We start from the raw sequence: 16,115 nt of genomic DNA, 5'->3' as shown, positions 1-16,115 counted from the left end.
GCAACGATGGCTGAGAACGCCTGCAAGTTGCAAGCCCATGGCCATCTGACCAAATGCTAGTACGCCGGCGGCACGCTGCTGCAACTCTCATTACGCTGTCGTGGCAGCCAAAACGCACCCGAAGAGCAGAGCAGAAAGCGCACCTTGCCTTCACCGAGAAGAATTCTCTGCGACATTTTCCTTGGTTGCAAGGGCAAAGAAGATGGCAGTGGCCAGTGGTCCCATGGGCCATGGTAGGAGTGTGAGGAAGAGCAAGGGCAAGGCATTTGTTTCCCGCCATGTCCCCACTCGATCTCCTCCTCGCAAGTCAAGAACAAGCTACCTGGGCTACTTAAGCACGGCCGTCCACTGGTCCATGGCGAGCAGCTACGAACCAGGCAGATACCGAGATAGCTTTGCTGCTGATTGATATAGAAGTTAAAGATAATATATATAGCGCGGAGCAGAAATGGGCCGCGCGTTCGCGTACGTGATCCTGGGCGGCGGCGTGGCCGCGGGCTACGCGGCGCTCGAGTTCGTCCGCCGCCGCGCCGGCTCCTCCCCCGGCGAGTTCTGCATCATCTCCGACGAGGCCGTACATATCATCTCCCTTCTGTAGCTTTAACAATTCTGTCAAGTTCATTTCATACAGAGTACGTCGATGAACGGCTGCGCGTGTTCATCCTTTATTGAGCTGCCACTCTTGGATTGGCAGGTCGCTCCTTACGAACGCCCTGCACTGAGCAAGGGCTATCTGCTCCCACAAGGTACCCGCATGTCCATCTTCTCTCTCTGTATCTCTTCCGATCCCCGGTCGTTATTTTTAATCACTCTGCTATTTCCCCGGGGGAATAACAAAAACCACTCTGCTATTCGCAGGCGCTGCTCGTCTCCCAGCGTTTCATACCTGCGCTGGTGCTAATGATGAGGTGCTCACGGAAAAATGGTACAAAGATCACGGTATGTATGTATATAATGCTTCTATATATCTGCACTTCCATTTGATCTAGTACTAGTCCGGTCGATCTCGTTATCTAGGTCCTGTTCAGCATAACTGATCATGCGTCTCTGCTGCCTGACCAGGCATCGAACTTGTTCTTGCGACGAGGGTGATCTCCGCCGATGTCCGGCAGAAGACGCTGCTCACGGACACCGGGGAGACCATCAGCTACAAAACCCTCATCGTAGCAACAGGTGCCCGGGTACGTAAACATCTATCTATATTTGTGCCCATACCTCTGTTACATTCAAACTAAGCACTCTCCAATACCCTGCGTGTTTGCTTGGGAAAATTCCGAACCAAGCGTCCAAGATCGATCTAGAATATTTGGTTCTTGACATATATGTATGTAGGCCTCGGAGCTGGAGGAATTTGGGGTTCGCGGTTCGGATGCGGCCAACGTGTGCTACCTGCGCAGCCTCGAGGATGCCGATAAAATGGTGGGGGCGATGAGATCATGCCATGGCGGAAACGCCGTTGTCATCGGTGGTGGTTACATAGGAATGGAGTGCGCGGCGGCTTTGGTTGCCAATGAGATCAAGGTCACCATGGTCTTTCCGGGAAAACACTGCAGTAAGTTGTCTGTGGCATGCTAGTAACTTATCTGAAGCTCGATTGGAACTCTGAATTTTCTACGTCGATACTGTTAGGACGCTAAGAGAGTACTCACCCCATTGTATTTTCACCATGATCTGAATGTGAGCTGCGTGCGATTTGTGCTGTGCAGTGGGTCGTCTTTTTACACCGAAGATTGCTGAATTTTACGAGAAGTACTACGCTGCAAAAGGGGTTGTTTTCGTCAAAGGAACTGCGGTTAAATCCTTGGAGGTCTCAGATGGGAAGGTCAGCTCCTTGCCATCATATGTAGGAGTAGATCAAACTTTTTGCAGGGGAATTTGTGGATCAGCTACACTCGGGCTGCTGGTAGGGTGTAAACTGAACTGAACTCAGCGTCCAGTAACGATTTTGCATGCGCAGGTGGCTGCGACGATCCTGCGAGACGGCAGGCGCCTTCCCGCGGATATGGTGGTCGTCGGCATCGGCGCTCGCGCCAACACCGGCCTCTTCGACGGCCAGCTGGCCATGGAGAGGGGCGGGATCAAGGTGAACGGGCGGATGCAGACGAGCGACGCCGCCGTGTACGCCTTGGGCGACGTGGCCGCGTTCCCCGTCGCGCTCCTGGGCGGCGACGTGCGCCGGTTCGAGCACGTCGACTGCGCGCGCAGGACAGCGCGGCGGGCCATCGAGGCGATCCTGGAGCCATCCGGCGGCGCCGCGGAGGAGGGGAAACCCTTCGGCTACCTGCCGTACTTCTACTCCAGGGTCTTCGCCCTGTCCTGGCAGTTCTACGGCGACAACACCGGAGAAGCCGTCCACTTCGGGGACTTCTCGCCGTCCGGGGCCGCCGGAAAGCCAAAGTTCGGCGCGTGCTGGGTCAGCCGAGGCCGCGTCGCCGGGGCCTTCATCGAAGGGGGGAGCCGGGAGGAGAACGAGGCGATGGCGAGCGCCGTGCGCCGCGGGGCGGCGATCGCGGACGTGGCCGCCGAACTCGAGAGCTGCGGCCTCGAGTTCGCCGATGAGGAGAGCCGCCGGAAGGGGGTGCGTCGTGGTGGGCTCGCCGCCGGCGACAGGCCTACCTATGCGCGGCACGCCACGGTCGGGGTCGCTGCGGCGGTGTCCATCGCGGCGTTCGCGTACTGGTACGGCTGGATGGCGCCGTACGTGGTGAAACGTGATTTCTCCGGCCCAAAGTTATGATGATGATGTATCCACAATCCAGTTAAACGAAAGGACTACCTTTAAAAATGTACAATTATTCAAACGAATTCTCATATCGTTCATATGACATAACAAAACGATGAAGTTGCAGTTGGATGATTTTTTTTTTCATTCCGTTTGGAATTAACTACTCCCTCCGTCCAAAAATACTTGTCATCAAAATGGACAAAAAAAGGATGTATCTAAAATTGAAATACATCTAGATACATCCCCTTTTATTCATTGTGATGACAAGTATTTTCGGACGGATGGAGTATATCCGAAGAGTGTCGGAGACTTTTTCAATCGACCCTAAACTGTTTTCTCCTCCTAGGACCCCTAGATGATTAGGTTTTCCCCTCCTTCCGTCGGCACCACTGTCGGTCCACCCCATCTTTGATGGTCTTTGAGTCGTGGTGGTGTGGAAGACTTCGGTATTTATTTGGTTCAGTGTCTTGGTTGAGGATGTGTGGCATCGGTGATGTCTCACCTAGTAGGAATAATAGCTCCCACATCTGAATTTTTGTCTTGATGGTGCATCTAACGTCGTTGAAGATGTGTCGAGGAGTGTCTCCGACGTGTTGGTCTTCAGTGGATCTTATTGAATCCAATCTTCTTTCGTGTGCTTAGATCTTTCCAATCTATGCTTCCCTTTATCAACAACGGTTATTGTTCTGGTTGATGTTCATGTATGGGTCTTAGTATGACGAATTACCGACTCTCTACTACAACAATGTTTGCCCGACTCCTCGGAAGATGGTCTGGTTCGGTTTGACTGGTTGGACCGCACATGTGTATTGTTATCAGAAGGGTAACCTGGTGGCTCACAAAACATGTAGGGTCAGTTAAAAGAAGGGTTGGTTTTGCGTGGGTGGTTGACATCCAGCCCCACGTTTCAATATATAGATAATCAGATTACAATTACATACATATATGTGTACGTGTACATGTATAATATACTAGACCCTATTTTATAGGATCCAACCGGAACAAAACCGTATGACCCTAGGGTCGACTGCACCACATGCAGAACAACTGAACAAAGCCAACTTCGCCGCAAGATTTCAAGAACATGCTCGCTGGAGTAGAGCACGATGACACGCAGCCCTGCCGGTTTCTCTCCAGTCCTCCTCTCCACACAGGTCTCAGTCTTCCGCACCATTGGTCATGCAAGCCACCGGCCGCCGGAACATGTGGGAGGCAGTCGCTCCTGAGTGCATCGAAGAAGAGCACGTTGTTGTCTTCCACCTTCTCTACCATTAACCGTTGCTCTCCTCTCCACACCAGTCCCCAAGTCGTCCACGGCACCATGCATCAGAGAAAAGAGGAACGGACCTAAGGTTTACCCATTGCCCTCTTACACGAGGTGCGGGTCAAACCCGAACCCGTGAATTTTGTGATAGGTTTGCATGTCCATTAACATGACAATTTGGTCCATAGATATGGGAGTTATTTACTCAAAATCACCACACTTGGGGTTAGGGTAACAGTTTGGTACCAGATTTGAGCCAGGTCACAAAAAACCACCGAAACTGCGCCTAATGCGTAACGCAGAGCACTGATGCTGGAATTTGATCGCGAAAACAGCAAAACCGACAGGTGGGTCCCACCTGGCGAGCTGACGTGGCAAAGACCAAGCACAAAAAAAAACATTGACCAGCTGAGGTGGCAGATGAGATGCAGGCCCCGCCTGTCGTTGACTACATGGTCATCTTCATCCCATCTTTATTTCTATGGAGCATTGCATCGAGCAGCTTGTGAGCGGTCGAGCCCATGCGAACTGGGAGGTCCATGGCCATGGCAGCCGAGCCCTTTCTCAAGCTAGGCGTAGCCTAGCTCGGCGTCCAGATCCTCCTCTCTCTTTCCCTTCGTGTGGAGCTCGCTCCCATCCTCCAGCCCCCTTCCCGCTGCCGTCCGATAGCTGGCTGTCGACGCCGCTCCGCACTAGCGTGGTCACCACCATAGTTTCGCCGAGACATGGTGTCCTAGAGCTTTGCCTCGTCACTCTGGTCATCCTTGACGACAAAAACAAGCGAAGAAGCCGCAGAACGACCGAATCGACCGCGTCTTCAACCTCGGAGCCGCCGGCCGTTGCCGTCGAATTCAACACCTTCAGAGCACCCCTGACCTCGCCGGCCTGCTCACCTGAATCGCCATGAGCTCCTCTCCTTTTACCCCTTTCTCCCGTTGTCGAATTTGTTCGGTAACTAATTCCTTCGCCATGCCGGAGAGCTCCGGCCGTCGTGCCTCTCTGCCGTCGTTGTTTGAGCACAAATTGATTATGCGTGAGCACTATACTGAGACCATGGAGCTCCAACGATGCCATCTAGCTGCTTAGCTCGCTCGCTTGCAAGCTGTAACTCGGCGCTCATGCAAGCCCGAGCTCCGCCACCGCGCAGCTCGCCGCCGTCAACGCTGCTGGACACCCTAGCATCTTACTGCCGGCGCGGCCGCCGCCGGCGGGCCCTTCCGCGTCTCCTCCCTTTCCTCTCGAAGTCCATCTCCCGCCGACGCGCCCGCATGCTTGCCTCTGCTCCGAATCAGCCATCGCAGGGCAGAGTAACAGAGGAGGAAGAAGAAGATAAAAGGAGCATAAGAGGATGAGTGGCTGACTGATGGGTCCCCCGTCCACCTCAGCGGGTCAAACTTTGACTTGGATTAGTCTTTGCCACGTCGGCCCGACAGGCGGGACCCACCTGTCGGTTTTGCTGTTTTGGCGACCAAATTCCAGCATCAGTGCTCCGCGTTACGCATTAGGCTCATAACTGGTGGTTCTTTGTGACTTGGCTCAAATCTGGTATCAAGTTGTTACCCTAGCCCCAAGTGTGGTGGTTTTGGGTAAATAACTCTAGATATGGTTATAGCTTTTTGTTACTATCACAAAAGTGGATGAGGACAACGCGTCTTTAGTTTATTCCAACGTTTGTAATCATCGCTAGTTGGTCCATAGATCTGGTTATAGTTTTTTGTTACTTATATATGGTGTTCTTTGTACTATCGTGACAGATTATGAATAGATCGAAAGTTTGTCTTAAAGAAACAAAAATCTTATCTAGAGGATGGCAGTTTTTATAAAGTAGCATGACAATTTTAGTAATTTTTCAAAACGTGCCATTTTTATAAATTTGTGCGTATTTTTTGGCCAATGTCATTTATATCTAGAAGATGGCAGTTTTAAAGTTTAGCATGTCAAAAATGTCAGATCACTCGACTTTTTTCGTTTTAAAGTTTAACGTGGCATTTTTCAAACAAAAAAACTGTTTAATTGGTCTTTTTTGGGTCAATCGGGGCTCGCCCTGGCCTGCCCCCTGGCAAACGGCCAGAAAGGGTCGCTAGGAGCTGCTCAGCTCCTTGGCGATGGCGATCGAGCGACAGTTATTGGGTCCTAAAAAAATTATGTCCAAAGTGTGGAGAAATGCTTGAGAAGCAGCCGGCGCGTCACAGTAGTAGGATGGGTTTGTTGCGCCAAGCCACCAATCGAAGCTAAACGTACGCGCATGTGTGGATTGTGGTAGATCACTAAACCCCACTAAACCCGCCCCCTGTTCCTTCTCTGTTCCCGTTGGATCGCTTCTTGCTGCTGCCCTATCCCTCCCACGATCGCCACCCAACTCCCACCCGTCCTCAGGCCGGTCGCCGTCAGTAGCCGCCGTCGACGTCACCGGTCGTTACAACGCCCGTCGTCGCGTTCTCACAGGTCACAGCTGACCCCTGCTCCTCCGGCGTCCCCCCTACTAATACAAGCCCGGCCACTGCTCCGAGTTCAAACACTTGAGCCGCAACGTGCACGTGCTAGCACACTACAGCCGCCCACGCACGTAGGCACGGCAAGGTCACAGGGAAGATGGTGAACTTGATCGAGGCGCAGAAGCCGCTGCTGACGGGGATGATGAGGCTGGCCGGGCTCCGCCCCATCGACGTCGAGCTGGAGCCGGGCACAACCATGCACGTCTGGGCTCCCAAGCACCACGCCGGCAAGAAAGGAACCACCATCAGCCCGCACGATGCCAGCGCCGCCGTCGCCGCAGGGGAAGACGCCGCCGCCGCCAAGAAGCCATCAGGCGGCCGTCGTGGGAGCAGGAGGAAGGGCCCCGAGTCCAAGCCCAACGTGGTCCTCATCCACGGCTTCGCCGCCGAGGGCAACGTGACGTTCCAGTTCAACTTCGGCGTGCTGGTGTCGCGCTACAACGTGTACATCCCGGACCTGCTCTTCTTCGGCAAGTCGTCCACGACGGACAGCGCCGACCGGACCCCGGAGTTCCAGGCGCGGTGCGTGGCGGCGGCGCTGGCGCGGCTCGGCGTGGCGCGCTGCGACGTGGTCGGGTTCAGCTACGGTGGCATGGTGGCGTTCAAGCTGGCGGAGGCGCGGCCGGACCTGGTGCGGTCGCTGGCCGTGTCCGGGTCCGTGGTGGCCATGACGGACGCCGTGAACAGGGAGACCATGGAGCGGCTCGGCGCAGGGTCCTCCGCGGAGCTGCTCATGCCGGAGACGCTCCAGGGGCTCAAAGCGCTCTTCTCCGTCTCCATGTACCGGAAGATGTGGTTCCCGGACAGGATGTACAAGGACTACCTCAAGGTAATCAAGTTAGCACACCTATGTCTAGAACTCTAATGTTAAGTAATTTGGAACTGTTTATTAGTAAATGTGAATGCTAATTTTTGGAATTGACATAGTAGTAGTTCCTTTTCTTTCTTATTAATTAAATGCTGATTTTCTTGAATTGTTGTAACTTGAAATTTCTCATGTTTAGAAATAACACACATAGTGTTTTCTGTTTGTCTGGGAAATGCAGTGTTGGTTGGCGTAATTTGGGTGGTTAACTAATGCACGTACATGTGTTTTGCTTTGGTGATGAGTAGGCGATGTTCACGAATAGGAAGGAGAGGCTGGAGCTGCTGCAGGGGTTGCTAGACAGCAACATGGATGCAAAGATACCGACTTTCCAGCAGGTAAGTAAGCAGTGCCTTTGTTTAAGTCAAACCAAGCAACACCTACTTAATAACACTCCTACCTATATTGTTCTGTTCACCAAACCTGTCTTACAAAGGCCTGACTGAAACGAAAGCAGTTGCCTAGTTTCTAGTGAGCGTGACTGCCAAATTGCAAATATGGCACCATCATCACAGCTTTATATGCATGGCATGGCAGTTTCTGCTCATCTAGGAACCATGCAAACTTTTCTTTAAGCATGTCACTATATCAATGAGTTGCCTCTGTAATTAGCGACTTTGCTCCCGTTAGGCAACCTACCGTTGACCAAGTACATATATGTATGGGCAATGCTTGTGACTTACTGGCAGTCAGGGACTGAAGATAGGAATGACTGTTAGCTCCATTTCTTTAGGGACTGCGTCCGTGTTTTCTCTTGTTTGAAACCAACTGCGTCCGTGTTTGTTGGCATGCAAAATGGTCTGTTCAGTTTTTGTTAGAAGAACAAAATGGTCTCTATTCCTTTTTTTTTTTTTGAGAAACTAATGGTCTCTATTCCATTTTTTTTGAGGTAATAATGGTCTCTATTCCAAGGAGGGTTTCTTCGGTAATGCTCGGTTATGGGCTTTAAATCTGTGCTGCTCGTGGGCTCTAAAACTGAGATGGGCCGAGTACTTGGGCCCTTAATCTAAGCTTGGCATGTCTAAAAAAAAACTAAGCTAGGCCACCACTTGCTGCTTGTGCAACCTAGCGCTGAATTTGGTTTTTTCGAGGAAGAAATGCTGCTGAATTTGGTTTATCCATAAAAAAGCATGGAACTATTCTTTTCTGAAAATAAAACTGAATTGCTGGCGTGGTTGCAGAAGATAATGCTGATCTGGGGCGAGGAGGACAAGCTTTTCGACATAGAGCTGGCCAAGAAGATGAAAGAGTAAGCTTCTACGCACACGCATTCCAGTTCATGCATACATGAAAAAAATTGCTAGTAGGACTATGACCATGAGCAAATTAACTCGGCTAAACAAAGCTGACGGTGCATCTGCATTTGCAGGCAGCTGGGCGAGAACTGCTACCTGCAGGGCATCCCCAAGGCCGGGCACCTGCTCCACCTGGAGCGCCCCTGCGCCTACAACCGCCAGCTCGGCAGGTTCCTCGCCTACGTCAACTCCCAGGAAAACCAAGCCACCAGTTGAGTCGATCACTGCGCCACTATCTCGTCCGTTCCAGAGGAGGATAATTATTTGCAAGCAAAGCAAAGCAAAGCAGGTAGCCTGTCAACGTTGGTTCGTCTGCAACACCGCACCGCATGCATGATTGCCTGGAGAGGTCAACCCATGGATGCGAAGCTAGCCATTACTACTACTACTACGTACCACTGGCCACATTCCGGCGCCCTGCAGATTATTAAGTGATGAGTTGACGCCACGCTCGATATGGCGTGATGGCGTTTTATTTCCTCCTGTTCCTGGTTACTGTTTGCTTTGATGCTACTACATGACTTTTGTGGACGCGATTGCGGTGCTACTTTTCTTGTTCTTGTTGTTGCCGACGAGGAAACGGTACAACACAGTCGTGGATGATGATGCTGCTCGTTGGGGGTGTGGGCATGCACAGCCACAACACAGAGCGCGCACACACACGCTCCTCGTTGGACCGGATCTGGCGTTCGTTTGGTTTCCACGAGAAACCCTAACCTCGAAACGCCTTCCGGAAAAGGGGGCTCTCGCGCGCGCGCAAGACAAACGAGCGGGGCCCCGCGCTTCGTGGAGTGGACTATCCGTATCAGGCACAGGAACGGGTAACCTCACCAGTCAGATCGTCCCGAGCAGGCGGTCTCGATCGTGGGGCGGTGGGATTCTTAGGTCGATCGTACGGTCCACCAGCGCACCACCAACAGTGCTGTGCATGACGACGCTACGTCGGGCTGGAGGAGCATCCGATGTTGGGCCGTCCGGGACAGTTTTCCACCCTGCCTGCCCTACGCGCGCCTCCTCGCTCCGTCGCGTCGCCGGACGACGGACCGCACCGCGTGCACGCTGCGCGTACGCGCACGCCCCCTGCCGGTGCGTGGTACCGGTCCTCGGGCAGGGGCCCGACACGACACGAGCTGGCACACGGCTCGTAAATTCGCCAGCCCAATGGTACTCCCGCATCTACATGCCATGCCTGCCCGGGAGAGAAACCAACAGAGTGTACTCCCCAACTCACAAGAAAAAGAAAACTGTGCTCTCCGGAGGAGGAGGCAGATGGAAACCGCGCGTAGGATCTTCGGCTTAGGGCCGAGTCAAACAGCTCGACGCGAGCGCCACTGGACCACGCGCAGCTGGCTGGAGCTCCTGCTCCTCCTGCCGTCCATGTGTGAACTGATCGACGTGATTACTGTGGCTAGCTGCCATGCCAGAGCGTCTGGCCGAGGACGTAGCCGGCCCGGAAGGCGCCGGCGCGCGCCCGGGTCCGCGCTCTGGCGCAGGACGTGTGCTCGCCTTTTCGGCGCGATCGCCGCATCTCGATCCGCCGGGACGTCGACCACGGCGACCTGCGCGCCGGCTCGTGCAGCAGCGGTGGCCTGCCCTGGGACTGGGGCTGGGGACTAGCAGCCAGCTCATGCACGCGCCAAACCCCAGGAGAGGGAGAGCACGCGGTGATTGAAGTTGAACTGCACGCCGAGATCTACCGATCGTCTCATCTCGCCTCATGCCGTACAGTTTACAGTTATTAAGCTATCTGTAATGTATGCATGCTCGGATGGAGTTCGTCAAAAACGCAGAGAGAAACAGGATCTAGCTGAAGCTCTCTCGAGCTTGAGCTGTACTGCGTACCTTCCTGGTTATATATCCCTGAAGTTAATGTGGAGTGGCCGCTCTTCATCAAAGTTCAAGCCTGGTACATATATACGGCGGTACGCGTACGAGCGCATCATATATTCCATTCCCATGGCGGTGTACGTGCTCACTCTACTCCTACTTATACTACGGACAGAACAAATGGATCTGCTGGTGCAGTGCTGCACTGCGCTCGATCGACATTTGACTTGTGTCGTTGAATCAATCAGTGAGCAGTGCTGCGAGTAGCGGCTAGGCTGGTCCATGCGTGAGCTCACACGCTCACGCTTCAAGTCTCGCACGGCACGGCGCAGGAGGGCTTGCGTCGTCCGTCCGATCCAAGGGACCGCAACGTATACGTACAAGTACTCCTAGCAGCTAGGCTGGGCACGTAACGCAACGTATATGTACAGGGACCGTGGTCCTTGCGTTTTTTTTTTCTTCATGCAGTTTGTGCTGCTAACTTAAGGCGCAGCGCTACGCGTCCCTCGGATGCTAATGTTAGCCGTCCGATCTATCCCACGTGCAGCATCAGCCTTTGCAACAAGTCTAGTGTCGCGCTCGCTTCTCTGTAACAAGAGTCCTGTTGCAATCGCTCCGAGCCGTTTCCCCCTTCTCTTTGCAATATATCCGAATCGTTTTCTTCCTTCTGAAATAAAGCCTTTGGTGCAATCGCAACAATATCCCCAAAATCAGCTACCGCTCGCCGTTGGCGCCATCGCAACACCGCTTGTGTTGCAGTTATTGCAATCGAAACTTGGGCTCTGTTGTGACCGCAACAAAATCCCTTTTGCGCTGAGCACGTCGCCGCTCACCACAATAGAGCAGAAAGATGCCGGAGTAGCACCCCATCCATTGTTGCAGAAGCATGTCAGAGTAGCACACCGCTCACACGTTGCAGAAGATGGGCCTCTTTTGCAGCAATGGCGTCGTGGACGACTTGATGTGGATCTCGATGAGGGATGCACAGGGAGCTGCGCCTTGGCTCACATGCTGCATCCGGGGGAAATGTGTGTCATGACGGAGCTCACCGGCGAGCAAGAGGATGATGCGCCTGAAGGAGTGGATGTGGTGGTTGGCCTCGCGGGATGTGGAGAGGCCGCTGCGTGCGGTCAAGGTGAAGAATGGTTGAGCTATTCTTGATGACGGGGATAAGGTGAGGATGGAACTACCATGGGTCCCACCAGGACACGCGTCAAGCGAACAAAGCGGTTGATGCCGTGCTGCGGTCCTTCGGATGATCCCAAATGTTTGCATAACTTAATACTCGTCTAATGGACCATGATTTACTTCAGCCAGAAGAAGCATGGAAGGAGGGAAGTGGATTCTCTAACATGAAGAAGAGAAGTCACCTAAGCTACAAGTTCCTAACTTTCCTCCTTCATATCCATATGATTAAGGCTAAAGTAATTTGAATTAATTTGCAAATTACAAATCTACTATATACATTTACAAAAATTACATACAAACAAAATTCCGATGCAATAAAATTAATTTAAAATTAATTTACCTGAACAGTAACCACGTACATAACATGCTACAGTAGATAGATACATTATTCGCTACAGTGATCCCGACTTTCCTTCTTTGTTTTACACTAGATTACACTGTAGCTTAGGTGACTTCCCTCCTTAATGTTAGAGGATCCACTTCCTGGAAGGAAATGAACCTTCATCCAGCGCCTACACTAGCTACAACATAAGTATGAACAAATATGAAGAGCATACACCCATATATATATTCTGTAGGAGAACGGTTTGGCAATGCAATACTTGATGTATTGATCAGGTGTAGGTGCACGTATATAAAGAGTACAAGTGAGCCACAACCTCAACTATACAAGACTAGGAGGTGGGCCAGGATATACACATATACATGCAACACATATATTCAACACCCCCCTAGTCGAAGAGTCGTCGGAGACACAGAGACTGGACCGAAACTCCCCGCAGACGGGAATAGGTAATCCCTTAGTCATCACGTCAGCAAACTGTTGCGTCATCGGAACTTGGAGAATTCGAACACGGCCAAGTGCAACTCAAGAACAAAGTGAATATGAATCTCAATATGCTCCGTACGATAATGGTGCACCGGGTTGGCGGAGAGGTAGACCGTGCTGACATTGTCATAGTAGACAAGTGTGGCCTGGTGAACATCACAAAGCAACTCCTGGAGCAGCTGATGGATCCAAGAGCATTCCGCCACGGCCCGATACTCTGCCTCAGCGCTGGAGCGGGAGACCGTGGGCTGTCGCTTGGATGACCAAGAGATCAACGAGGGCCCAAGGTAGACGCAATAGCCGGACGTAGAGCGTCGGGTGTCGGGGCAGCCTGCCCAATCGGCGTCTAAGTAGGCGACGAGGTCGGTGGAGGTGGAGGCCGTCAGGGTGAGTCCCAAGGACATAGTGTCGCGTATGTAACGACGAATACACTTCACCAAGGTCCAATGAGAGTCCCGCGGGGAGTGCATGTGGAGGCACACCTGCTGGACAACGTACTGCAGGTCCGGGCGTGTCAGCGTCAGGTACTGTAAGGCACCAACAATGGAGCGATAAAACACTGCATCGGACGCGAGAGACCCCTCCAGGGTAGAGACCTTCGCCTTCATGTCGACAGGAGTGGGTGCCGATTTGTAGTTAAGCATACCAGCGTGCTCCAGAAGCTCGTGGGCGTACTTCTGCTGATGCAGAAAGAAGTCGTCAGCCCGACGAACCACCTCAATGCCGAGGAAGTAGTGTAGAGGCCCCAAGTCCTTGAGGGTGAACTCATCACGAAGACGAGCCATGGTCCGCTGAAGGAGCTCGGGGGCAGACGCCATGAGGATGATGTCGTCGACGTAGAGCAACATATATGCAATGTCAGATCCCTGATGATACACAAAGAGTGAGGCATCAGAGCGAGTGGACTGAAAGCCCAGAGACTGCAGGAAGGCGGTGATACGTTGGTACCAAGCCCGTGGCGCCTACTTCAACCCGTAACGAGAACGAGAGAGCAAGCACACGAAGTCTGGATGCTCGGCGTCGATGAAGCCAGTGGGCTGATCACATAACACCCACTCGACAAGATGACAATGCAAGAAGGCATTGGAGACATCCAACTAAAGCGAAAGCCAGGCTCGCGAGATCGCCAACTGAAGCACGGTGTGGATCGTGCTTGGTACCGGAGTGAAAGTGTCGGTGAAGTCCACTCCAGCACGTTGCCGAAAACCATGAACCACCTATCGAGCCTTGTAGCGCTCAAGAGAATCGTTCGGGCGTGTCTTGTGGCGGAACACCCACTTGCCAGTGATGATTGGCACGAGGGGGTCACGGAACAAGATGCCACATGGTTGCGCTGCAAGGCGTCAAACTCCTCCTGCATCACTGCGAGCCAGTTGGGATCCTGAAGGCTAGCGCGAGCGGAGGTGGGGATGGGTGATGGCGTAGATGTCGACACATCGCACACATACTCGTCGGAAGAGTAGCACGTGCTTTGACGATGCACACCGTCCCGAGCGCGGGTCCTCACGCCAAGAGCCGGACCAGCGGAGCCGGCCGGGCCCGTGGCGGCTGTTGGGAAACATTTCATGGAAAACAAAAAATATACGCACACACAAAGATCTATCAATGGAGATGCATATCAACGAGAGGGGGAGAGTATGTCTACGTACCCTCGTAGATCATAAGCAGAAGCATTTCACAACGCGGTTGATGTAGTTGAACTTTCTTCGTGCTCCAACCAATCTAGTACCGAGCAGACGACACCTCTGCGTTCGGGACACGTTTAGCTTGGTGACGTCATCCGCCTTCTTGATCCAGCAAGACGGTGAGGTAGTAGATGAGTTCTGGCAGCATGACATGCATGATGACGGTGATGTGATCTCCGCAGGGCTTCACCTAAGCACTACGAAAATATGACCGAGGGAGTAAACGGTGGACGGGGGCACCACACACGGCTAAGACAATGTTGTGTATGTCTGTGTGGCGCTCCCCTCCATATATATAATGTCCTCATGCTCTGATACCACTTGATAGAGGCAGAGGTGTCCCGATCTTTTGATGAGATGATAACTATTGATTTGGTGGAGTCGACTTTGACGATCTGACTACAAACATGCAATCGCTAAACCAACCCCGAGAGGTTATTGACCACACCGGAGCACGATCAACCTGACCATGGAGGTCTATTCCTGCAAGCAATCGAAGAACAAGCAAGAGTATGATAAATCAATCTGAATATTGCGAGTATGGATGAAGTATTGATAATGGTGGGGATCCGAAAGTGGTCTTGGTCTAGTCGTTGGACACAAACGAAGTACAAGAAGTTGCATTGGCTAACTTTTAACTAAACAAATCCCAAAGAAAAAGCTACTAGATGGATCTACTTATATATGAGCAAGAGGGACGGCCAAGGAGGTGGGAGGACATCCCAAGGCATCCTAAAACTAACCCTAGGTCGTACAAGGCCAATGGGCCCAAGTGGAGGTGACGTAACACCTTTGGACTTGTAGTTTGACTCGGATTGTGCTGCATCATCAGATTGTTTCATCCATAACTCAGCGCTCGGAACAAATTTGAAGGTGAATCCAATTGGATTGGAAAGTGCACGAAATCTAGTTTCCAACAAAAAAAAGAATCACCCAATTCGGAGTCCGGATGAAAAAGTTATTGATGTTTTGAGTCAGGTATGTCTGTGCAGTCCGAATCCGAATCCAGAGCATGAGAGACTTGGACTCTATCTTCTCTTGGGTCAAAAGTGACGTGAGAGAACTTTTTGAACAACAAGTATACATCTCTTTCTCCCTTATCTTCATATGTGGATTGTACTAATGTCCCATACACCTGCAATTAGATATGGCACAAAAGTTTGTGAAGTATTTTTGTCCTGGATGACATAAATAAATTATTGCATAGTTTGCATTAGAAATCACCTCACAAATATACATATATGCAATATGTTTGGTCATATCCAAGGTAGTCATGTCTTCATCATCCTCCCCTTCTTGAAAACAAAGCCGTCCTCGGCGTTGCTTAATATGAAATGTGGCTAACAAAAGAGACGAGGTGTACATGTTGTATATGTACATGTCATCCATTTTTACCTCCCTTAATTTTTGCACATATGACACATGTATACATGAATAACTTTCATAGTTCATAAAATTAAAGCCAAAATATTATCACAAATATTAGAAGGAATGAAAATATTGCAAGAAGTGAAGCTCTTATTCATATCAAAGGATTGACAATGTTCATCATTAAACCATCCCAACATTGGTGAATAAATCTTACTTGAATCAAATTTACATGCTAAAACATGCTTAAATAAGCAAACATGAAATAAGTCATTTGACACAGAATTATCACCAAGATTAGAGGTCATATCAAAATGATTAAACATTAGTTCTTTTGCATCAACAATTAATTTAATGGGTGCACTCAAAATTGTCGATATTTCAGTTGTTTGATCACATGACGCATTCATGACAGTAACACGAGTCTCTAAACCTTACTTGCATCAAATTTACATGCTACAACATGCTTAAATAAGCAAACATGCAATAAGTCATTGGACACAGAATCATCACCAAGATTGGAGGCCATATCAAAATGATTAAACATTAGTTCTTTTGCATCAACAGTTAATTC

The 16,115-nt window shown here is 51.3% G+C and overlaps 2 protein-coding genes across 2 annotated transcripts; both read left to right on the top strand.

Moving 5' to 3' along the window:
- The first annotated feature begins 5 nt into the window (after positions 1–5).
- On the top strand, positions 6–2,842 carry LOC123137934 (monodehydroascorbate reductase 1, peroxisomal). Its single transcript, XM_044557830.1, has 7 exons — positions 6–574; positions 695–746; positions 859–939; positions 1,063–1,181; positions 1,333–1,552; positions 1,707–1,822; positions 1,958–2,842. The coding sequence occupies exons 1-7, from the start codon at positions 449–451 to the stop codon at positions 2,735–2,737; spliced, it is 1,494 nt and encodes a 497-aa protein (XP_044413765.1). The 5' UTR covers positions 6–448; the 3' UTR covers positions 2,738–2,842.
- A 3,408-nt stretch (positions 2,843–6,250) lies between these two features.
- LOC123134391 (putative aminoacrylate hydrolase RutD) lies at positions 6,251–9,191 on the top strand. The gene is made up of 4 exons (XM_044553652.1): positions 6,251–7,313; positions 7,598–7,687; positions 8,531–8,598; positions 8,719–9,191. Exons 1-4 carry the CDS (start codon positions 6,582–6,584, stop codon positions 8,858–8,860), a joined length of 1,032 nt encoding a protein of 343 aa, XP_044409587.1. The 5' UTR covers positions 6,251–6,581; the 3' UTR covers positions 8,861–9,191.
- Positions 9,192–16,115: the final 6,924 nt, after the last annotated feature.

Source organism: Triticum aestivum, chromosome 6B, assembly GCF_018294505.1.
Source record: "Triticum aestivum cultivar Chinese Spring chromosome 6B, IWGSC CS RefSeq v2.1, whole genome shotgun sequence".
Lineage (NCBI taxonomy): Eukaryota > Viridiplantae > Streptophyta > Magnoliopsida > Poales > Poaceae > Triticum > Triticum aestivum.
The sequence above is the reverse complement of the archived record's forward strand: the minus strand, read 5'-3'. Positions and strand labels throughout refer to the sequence as shown.